The sequence below is a fragment of the Dreissena polymorpha genome, chromosome 9 (genome assembly GCF_020536995.1).
Source record: "Dreissena polymorpha isolate Duluth1 chromosome 9, UMN_Dpol_1.0, whole genome shotgun sequence".
NCBI lineage: Eukaryota > Metazoa > Mollusca > Bivalvia > Myida > Dreissenidae > Dreissena > Dreissena polymorpha.
This window is the reverse complement of record NC_068363.1, coordinates 29,801,794-29,812,376: the sequence shown is the minus strand read 5'-3', so window position 1 is coordinate 29,812,376 and position 10,583 is coordinate 29,801,794. Positions and strand designations below refer to the sequence as shown.

Here is a 10,583-nt window from a genome sequence, read left to right as displayed (position 1 = left end):
CGGACAGTACTTAAAGTCGGACACAAGTAAATAATTGATTTAATACTCTTGATTTCTTGAAACTCGGTATTTGTTGTTAAAAAGGGCAATTGCATTGATTAACACCATACGAGTCAATCGTATTGATCATCTAAACGCTTTATTTACGTTTACGACTTAACGTGCTGTCCGAATTTAAGTACACATACATGTGCACATACATGTAATATCTACATGTAGTATATGATTTTCTTTGGTACATTTACATTGAAGTACACGGTGCCTGTACTGTAACATTAATTTACGATATTGACTGTGTACATCAGACTACTTGCTATTTTTAATGTATATGTATGTATACATATTAAGTATATGTAAATGAAGAACTAAAATAAAGATGAAAACCTGCCTCTTATCATTTTGTAGGAAATTTTTTATGGGCTACCAAATATTTTTATTGGTAGCCCAGTGGGCTACCTGAAAAATAAGAAATTTTTCGGACACTGATTTATTACTTTTCAAACGGTCCCCATTTTTAAACCGAAAGTAGGATTTTTAGATGTATACGTCCATTTCGACAAACGCAATTATTTTTTAATTTTTAAAGCGCAAAAGAGACGGATTTCTACCTTGTAACCCCCTGATATATTCTAATTGGCATAAATAAAATATGTTTGTTATTTATACTCAAATTTACTATGCCATGTATTTCATTTCAAGGTGTGTGGCTGCGGAGAAACTTCGAGAACAAAAGAATCTGTAGCCGCGAACTTTGTTGGTTTTGCGTGAGCCATACTGTACAATTGTTATTTCAACAAATAAAGATATTGTTTGGAAATCAGGATTCGACATTCAGCAAGTACGGTGTTTACTTTCATATTGGAATACATTTTCACGATATAATGTGATCGTCAATAACAATGACATTAGTTAATAAGTTGAAATTTAAATATAGTAGTCAATGTCAATCACGGCGATTCGCAGTGTTTTGCAATGATTCAACAGCTGATCCTTATAGCGAGATGGTCGCAGTGAAATCATGGCGGAATCGCCGCAAATCACATGTAGAGTGTTATCACGGTGAATCACCGCGATTTACGGCGAATCATCGCGATTTGCCACGTTGACCCAAAACGCGGTGATCGGTGATTTAGGCAAAAATTGAGGGCACTTAACACTTAAACAATTTTTTTGTAGTTGGGCACATTTTAAAAAAATTGCGCATTTTTTAGAACTACTTAGAATTTTTCATTCTGGCTTTAATCTGGAATAGTTATATTTCAGTTAATGTCTCTCAATGGTGTTTAAAATGTGTCCAATTATTTTTCTAAAAATATGCAAGAATGAACAAGTTATTGCAATTAATGTGGATAAATATGTCAGGAGTGTAAGAAAAAAAGTGTGACATGTTAACTTTTTAGTATCATAATTTAAATAAGATTGCTGATTTTTTTGAAAATTTTATTTATTTTATCAAAATTTAAAGCAAAAAATTGTTTCTTGTAAAGGTAAATACTACTACATGTAAAATAAATAATAATATTGGCTACATGTAAGTAAGGCACATTATGTTACCTGATATACTTTCATTATAGATGTGTTTTATTGTATTTTTTATAAATTCTGTTGCATAAAAGTTAAATAAAAAATAATGGAAAATCTTTTTGCCACCAAAAACTTGGATTTCTGCACTTCAATATCTCACAAACTCACTGAAACCAACAGATATAGGATAGTTTTACATTATGGTGAAATAAAAATAAATGTATATGAATTAAGATTGTGTTTTGTTTATCCTAAATATTTATTTTATTTATCATTATTTTTATTTCTTCAAGTTTTTTCTGTCTGTATATTCTTGAAAAAAAATATTTATGATTTAGATGCATATTATTACAGTCATTTTGGTGAAATAAAAATTAATATTTAGATGATGGCTGCTCAATTAAATAATTTGAGCAACCATTAATCTCATCAGTGTAATCTTACATGACAAATCCAATTAGTGGTTCAAGTTGATTAGTTGATTACACCTTTCTAATCTTATCAATATCTTGGGAGGTGTAAAGTCCAGGCCTAGAGGGTGTAAAGACCAGGGTGTAACGTGCAGGGGGTGTAACGACTGGACATTGTTATGAATTATCACTTTCACTTTGTAATAATTAATATTTCAGCCAGCAGAACTAACCCCACCAGCCATATATAGGAACAGCAGGTCGTGAATAGCACATATTAAGTGAGTAAATTGTGTTTTGTTAGTCATTTGTATGTATTTGTTCATGTTGTATGTTTGTATCATTGTATGATGCAGTATGTATAAGAATTTATATCTGTGCAAGATGATTTATTGTTATGCCCCCCTTCAAAGAAGAGGGGGTATATTGCTTTGCTCATGTCGGTCGGTCGGTCTGTAGGTCCGTCCACCAGGTGGTGGTCAGACGATAACTCAAGAACGCTTGGGCCTAGGATCATGAAACTTCATAGGTACATTGATCATGACTCGCAGATGACCCCTATTGATTTTTAGGTCAAAGGTCAAGGTCACGGTGACCAGAAATAGTAAAATGATTTTTGAAAGATAACTCAAGAACGCATACGCCTAGGATCATGAAACTTCATGGGTAGATTGATCATGACTCGCAGATGACCCCTATTGTTTTTGTGGTCACTAGGTCAAAGGTCAAGGTCACGGTGACCCGAAATAGTAAAATGGTTTTTGGATGATAACTCAAGAACGCATACGCCTAGGATCATGAAACTTCAAAGGTAGATTGATCATGACTTGCAGATGACCCCTATTGATTTTGAGGTCACAAGGTCAAAGGTCAAGGTCACGGTGACCCGAAATAGTAAAATGATTTTCGGATGATAACTCAAGAACGCTTTTGCCTAGGATCATGACACTTCATAGGTACATTGATCGTGACCCGCAGATGACCCCTAGTGATTTTCAGGTCACTAGGTCAAAGGTCAAGGTCACAGTGACAAAAATCATATTCACACCAGGGTTTTTTTTACTAAGAAAGTGACGCCGATATTCGGCGTCTTCCCCTACCAGAATTTTTCCCCTAAAAATACCTTTTCCCCTCCAAAAATATATTTTTTCACCAAAATATAATATTTTACTCTCAAAGAAATGTTCTTTTTCTTTTGGGAAGTCGACACTTATCCAATTTGTACCATGTACAACGATCTCGCTCTCTCTCCCCCGATGAACGCTCAAATCTGGGAATCCCAGTGATTCTATATATAGCTCTTAAATTACGTCATGGAAACCGGGCAACTAATCGTATTAATCATGTGACTATTTTACTGGATTCCGGTCTTGCGCTAGAAACGGTGTTTCGTCAATTAATTACCGGAAACCAGTCGAATTTTCATCCGGGTTATGTGAAAGCCAAGATATAAACGTTAAAACAGAAAAAAGTCTCACAATTGGCGTTCATACACGAACAAAATAAAACGTTCAGACTCGGAAAATATTAATTGCGTTGACGCATTTTTTAAGAATGAATCATCAAAAACCGTTGAAACCCAGCAGGATTCGGAGGTACATGTAATCAACATCGATTAATACTGTCGGATTATTGTGAAAGTGAAAGTGGACAATCGGCAGCTGCCGCACCTTTCTCTTCCAATACTGTAGCAGATCTAGATCGTCAACCCATTCATCATGAAATTGAAATCATAATATTGACATCGTTCCCCGGCCACAGTTGAAAACATTTCCCATTATTAGATCTACACCTGCAACTTTATTTAGGACTTTGACTTAAATATCATACTTGTTCATGTGTTTAAGAACAAAAAGGTCAGAGACATGCCTCTTTTTCTAAAAAAAAACCTGAAGTCTGTAGGTGAGTTATAGACATTGAAATGAACAGTTTTTATTTTTTCCCCAAATATGTCTCTTTCGCGCTCGATTTTCCCCTTTTACCCAGCGTCCAGCGTCTTCCCCTTTTTCTAAAAAAAACCCCTGCACACAATGGCTGCCACTACAACGGACAGCCCATATGGGGGGCATGCATGTTTTACAAACAGCCCTTGTTTTTTATGCCCCCCGTAGGAGGGCATATAGTGATCGGACTGTCCGTCTGTCCATCTTTCTGTCACACTTTGCGTTTAGGTTTCAAAAAATGCTCATAACTTCTATATCCCTTGAGATATAACCTTCATATTTGGTATGCATGTGTATATGGACAAGGCCTTTCCATGCGCACACAAATTTTGACCCCTGAGACCTTGAACTTAGGGTCCGCATTTAGGTTTCGAAATCTGTGATTAGGTTTTGAAAAATGCTTTTAACTTGTATGTCCCTTGAGATATAACCTTCATTATCCCCACGCTATATGAAAAAAAGGTGGGGATATTGTGGTTATCTCCGCCGTCCGTCCGTCCGTCCGTCCGTCTGTCTGTCTGTCCGTCCTGGCCACTATCTCCTCCTACACTAAAAGCACTAGAACCTTGAAACTTACACACATGGTAGCTATGAGCATATGTGCGACCCTGCACTATTTGGAATTTTGATCTGACCCCTGGGTCAAAAGTTATAGCGGTTGGGGTGGGGCCGCGTCAGAAATTATCACTCATTTTTTTTAGGTTATTTTACATTTACTTCTTTATTTCTACACCGATTCACTTCAAATTGATACTGGACCTTTCTTATGACAATACGGTCAATCTCAACCATGCATGGCCCCATTCCCAACCCTGGGGCGCCCCGCCCACATAGGCCACACCCACCAAAAATTTCCATTTACTATAATTTTTTCATTTCTACACGGATTCACTTCAAATTGATACTGAACTTTTGTTATGACATTAGGGTCAATCTCAACTATGCATGGCCCCAATCCCAACCCTGGGGCGCCCCGCCCACATAGGCCACACCCACCAAAAAATTCCATTTACTATAATTTTTTCATTTCTACACGGATTCACTTCAAATTGATACTGAACTTCTCTTATGACATTAGGGTCAATCTCAACTATGCATGGCCCCATAACCAACCCTGGGGCCCCGCCCACATAGACCACACCCACCCAAATTGCCTTTACTATAATTTCTTTATTTCTACACCGATTCACTTCAAATTGATATTGAACTTCTCTTATGACAATACAGTCAATCTCAACTATGCATGGCCCCATTACCAACCCTGGGGCGCCCCGCCCACATAGACCACACCCACCCAAAATTGCCTTTACTATAATTTCTTCATTTCTACACCGATTCACTTCAAATTGATACTGAACCTCTCTTATGACAATACGGTCAATCTCAACTATGCATGGCCCCATTACCAACCCTGGGGCCCCGCCCACATAGACCACACCCGCCCAAAATTGCCTTTTACTATAATTTCTTCATTTCTACACCGATTCACTTCAAATTGATACTGAACTTCTCTTATGACAATACGGTCAATCTCAACTATGCATGGCACAATTACCAACCCTGGGGCGCCCTGCCCACATATGTCACACCCACCCAAAATTGCCTTTTACTATAACTTCTTCATTTCTACACCAATTCACTTCTAATTGATGATGAACTTCTTTTATGACAATACGGTCAATCTCAGCTATGCATGGCCCCATTACCAACCCTGGGGCACACCTAGGTCAAACATTCGGCGTGGGGATACGCGTCGGCCTCTGCCGCGCCATTTCTAGTATTTGGTATGCATGTGTATATGGACATGGCCTTTCCATACGCACACAAATTTTGACCCCTGTGACCTTGACCTTGAAATTAGGGTCCGTGTTTAGGTTTCGAAATCTGCGTTTAGGTTTCGAAAAAAGTTGGAAAACCACTTGCTGTTATCACTTACCTATTAGTATGGTAATTGTTAATTACTTAGTTGCTTTCCAGGCGATGCAAACAAATCTACTGCTCCTGACTATTCCAGACTGCCGACCAGTTATAAAGAGTTCTATCAACTTCTGTGGGGTCAGCAAGGTACTCAAAAGAGATATGAACCGTGCTCTGTGAAAATTGAACCAAATGCATGTGCTTTAAGTGTCATTACAGATTAGCCTGTGCAGTCCACACAGGCTAATCAGTTACTACACTTCCTGCTTTTATGGTATTTTTCGTTTACAAAACGTTTCTTAGCAAAAATCCAGTTAAGGCAGAAAGTGTCATCCCTGATTTGCCTGTGTGGACTGCACAGGCTAATCTGGGACAACACTTTACGCTCATTCATTAAACCCCCTTTTCACAGAGCACGGCTTATGTAAGAAATAAAAGTGGAACATAATGTTGAATCTTTAAGTGGTCTATGTGATGTTGGATTTTCAAGTGATCTTGTTTTTGTAAGATTTTTAGCTCGACTATTATATATGAAATATATTTAGTGGAGCTATCTTACTCACACCGGCATCGGCGTCTGCGTTAGCGTTAGCATCTCCGTGCAAATGTTAAAGTTTTCGTACTACCCCAAATATTTTCTTTGTCCCTTGACATATTGCTTTCATATTTTGCATACTTGTTTACCAGCATGATCCCAACCTATAAACAAGAGCAGACAACTCCAGCAAGCATTTTGTCATAATAATGGCCCCTTATCCACTTAGAATATGCAGCAAATGTTAAAGTTTTCGTACTACTCCATTTATTTGCATTGTCCCTTGACATATTGCTTTCATATTTTGCATACTTAACATCACCCCAACCTATAAACAAGACCAGACAACTCTATCAAGCATTTTGTCATAATTATTGCCCCTTTTATACTTAGAATATGCATATTATTGATAAATCTATGTTAAAGTTCACGTACTACCCCAAATATTTCCTATATCCTTTGACATATTTCTTTTATATGTTGCATACTTGTTTACCAACATAACTCCAACCTATAAACAAGAGCAGACCACTTGATCAAGCATTTTGACATAATTATGGCCCCTTTTACACTTAGATTATTGAACATTTTGTTTAAATTGCCATAACTTCTTTATTTATGATCACATTTTATTATTACTTTCACAAAACAACACCTACCTGAATACCACAATGGATTTCCACCAAAACAATACCCAACGCCCCTACCCAGAACCCCTCCCCTCCTCCAAGTCCCACCCCCCAAATTTTTATTTTTTTAGCTCCACTGGCCAAAGGCCAGCGGGGCTTATGTCATGGTCCTGTGTCCGTCGTGTGTGCGTCCTTGCGTGCGTTAACTTTTTCTTTAAACATCTTCTTGTCCTAAACTACTCGTCCAAATCTGATGAAATTTCTCAGGAATGTTCCTGTGGTTAACCTCTTCCAAATTTGTTCAAATTATGCCCCTGGGGTCAAATTTGACCCTGCCCCGGGGGGTCAAAAAATTGAAAATTTGCTTATATAAGGCCTATTTTGTGCAAACTTTATAAATCTTCTTGTCCATAACCATTCGGCCTAGGGCTACCAAATTTGGTATGTATTGACATCTTATAGTCCTCTACCAAGTTTGTTCAAATTATGCCCCTGGGGTCAAATTTGACCCTGCCCCGGGGGGTCAAAAAATTGAAAATTTGCTTATATAAGGCCTATTTTGTGCAAACTTTAAAAATCTTCTTGTCCATAACCATTGGGCCTAGGGCTACCATATTTGCTATGTAGTGACATCTTATAGTCCTCTACCAAGTTTGTTCAAATAATGCCCCTGGGGTTAAATTTTACCCTGCCCCGGGGGGTCAAAACATTGAAAATTTGCTAATACAAGGCCTATTTGTGCAAACTTTAAAAATCTTCTTGTCCATAACTGTATGGCATAGGGCTACAAAATTTGGTATGTAGTGACATCTTATTGTCCTCTACCAAGTTTGTTCAAATTATGCCCCTGGGGTCAAATTTAACCCTGCCCCGGGGGTTAAAAAATTGAAAATTTGCTTATATAAGGCCTATTTTGTGCAAGCTTTAAAAATCTTCTTGTCCATAACCATTGGGCCTAGGGCTACCAAATTTGATATGTAGTGACATCTTATAGTCCTCTACCAAGTTTGTTCAAATTATGCCCCTGGGGTCAAATTTGACCCTGCCCCAGGGGGTTAAAAAATTGAAAATTTGCTTATATAAGGCCTATTTTGTGCAAACTTTAAAACTCTTCTTGTCCATAACCATTGGGCCTAGGGCTACCAAATTTTGTATGTAGTGACATCTTATTGTCCTCTATCAAGTTTGTTCAAATTATGCCCCTGGGGTCTAATTTGACCCTGCCCCGGGAGGTCAAAAAATTGAACATTTGCTTATATAAGGCCTATTTTGTGTAAACTTTAAAAATCTTCTTGTCCATAAGCATTGGGCCAAGGGCTACCAAATTTGGTATGTAATGACATCTTATAGTCCTCTACCAAGTTTCTTCAAATTATGCCCCTGGGGTCAAATTTGACCCTGCCCCGGGGGGTCAAAAAATTGAAAATTTGCTTATATAAGGCCTATTTTGTGAAAACTTAAAAAATCGTGTCCATAACCATTGGGCCTAGGGCTACCAAATTTGGTATGTAGTGACATCTTATAGTCCTCTACCAAGTTTGTTCAAATTATGCCCCTGGGGTCAAATTTGACCCTGCCCTGGGGGGTCAAAAAATCGAAAATCTGCATATATAAGGCCTATTTTGTGCAAACTTTAAAACTCTTCTTGTCCATAACTGTATGGCATAGGGCTACCAAATTTGGTATGTAGTGACATCTTATAGTCCTCTACCAAGTTTGTTCAAATTATGCCCCTGGGGTCAAATTTGACCCTGCCCCAGGGGGTTAAAAAATTGAAAATTTGCTTATATAAGGCCTATTTTGTGCAAACTTTAAAACTCTTCTTGTCCATAACCATTGGGCCTAGGGCTACCAAATTTTGTATGTAGTGACATCTTATTGTCCTCTATCAAGTTTGTTCAAATTATGCCCCTGGGGTCTAATTTGACCCTGCCCCGGGAGGTCAAAAAATTGAACATTTGCTTATATAAGGCCTATTTTGTGTAAACTTTAAAAATCTTCTTGTCCATAAGCATTGGGCCAAGGGCTACCAAATTTGGTATGTAATGACATCTTATAGTCCTCTACCAAGTTTCTTCAAATTATGCCCCTGGGGTCAAATTTGACCCTGCCCCGGGGGGTCAAAAAATTGAAAATTTGCTTATATAAGGCCTATTTTGTGAAAACTTAAAAAATCGTGTCCATAACCATTGGGCCTAGGGCTACCAAATTTGGTATGTAGTGACATCTTATAGTCCTCTACCAAGTTTGTTCAAATTATGCCCCTGGGGTCAAATTTGACCCTGCCCTGGGGGGTCAAAAAATCGAAAATCTGCATCTATAAGGCCTATTTTGTGCAAACTTTAAAAATCTTCTTGTCCATAACTGTATGGCATAGGGCTACCAAATTTGGTATGTAATGACATCTTATAGTCCTCTACCAAGTTTGTTCAAATTAAGCCCCTGGGATCAAATTTGACCGTTCCCCAGGGGTCACAAAATTGAACATATGCTTATATAGGGCCCATTTTGTGCAAACTATAAAAATCTTGTCCATAACCATTGGGCCTATTTCTACCAAATTCGGTAGGTAGTGGCATCTAATAGTTCTCTACTTAGTTTGTTCAAATTATGCCCCTAGGAACAAATTTGACCTTGCCCCAGGGGTCACAAAAATGAACATATGCTTAATTTAAGGCCTATTTTGTGCAAACTTTAAAAAGCTTCTCGTTCTTAATTATAGAGCCTAGGGCTACTAAATTTGGTATGTAGTGATATCTAATAGTCCTCTACCAAATTTGTTCAAATTATTCCCCTGGGCTCATATTTGACCCGGCCCCGGGGGTCACAAAACTGAACATATGACGTTTACCAGTGGAGATTACTGCGGCCGTTTGGCTGTGACCAACAACATCTTGTAAACATGAGATAAAACCCTGTCATTTAGTGCCATTTTAGGTCAGATGGTGACTGCTTACAAAGGCATTGAAGTAAGAACATGTGTTATGAATGTTTTTCTTATAAACTGAAAAAAGTCGGGTTTTATTTAAATATGTCGAAAGTGACCATATATCCGGATGAAAATATTTTGGATGACATGTTCATTTCATTCTTTTTTGTAGTGTTAAAACCAGTTTAATAATATATTATTGATTTTAAAAACACAACTTCCATGAACATAATTATTTCAATGAAAGTCAATATATGATACTGCACGGTAAACTCAAACTTTGTATCCAAGAGAAGGTGTTGAAATTAATGAAGTGCAATGTTCTTAACTATCGTATATGCTGCTTTTTAATAACTAATGATTCATTGTTCCATTTGTGAATAGTGACTGATCATGAATTAATGAAATGATTGTCAATTGCTCAACAATCCATATATATTTTTGACCATTTTATAATTTTCTTAATACAAGTTATGAATTGATCTTAGAATTCAAATGTATTACTTAATTAAATACATTTATAAATATAAAGAAATAATCTTTAGGTTATCATAATGTTCTCTGTTGGTCTTAGGGATGTGTGGGTTGATGAGCAATTTCTCCTTTTATCACAATTATTTCTACCCTACCTGATCATTTCCTTCATATTCCATTTTAATTCAATTGACGTCTGCAACCTCTTTCAAATTGGGAAAG

At 37.4% G+C, this 10,583-nt stretch overlaps 1 protein-coding gene across 4 annotated transcripts in view; it reads left to right on the top strand.

Annotated features, from left to right (window-relative positions):
* The first annotated feature begins 705 nt into the window (after nt 1-705).
* Nucleotides 706-10,583, top strand: part of LOC127843887 (uncharacterized) — a 71,714-nt gene continuing 61,836 nt past the window's right edge. For 3 of the 4 annotated variants that reach the window (XM_052373781.1, XM_052373782.1, XM_052373780.1), the window contains exons 1-3: nt 706-838; nt 2,154-2,215; nt 5,855-5,941. In XM_052373781.1, coding sequence (XP_052229741.1) covers nt 5,858-5,941 — 84 coding nt within the window. In that variant the 5' untranslated portion in view covers nt 706-838; nt 2,154-2,215; nt 5,855-5,857. The remainder of the gene's footprint in view (nt 839-2,153; nt 2,216-5,854; nt 5,942-10,583) is intronic. The other variant, XM_052373783.1, reaches the window with a different exon arrangement.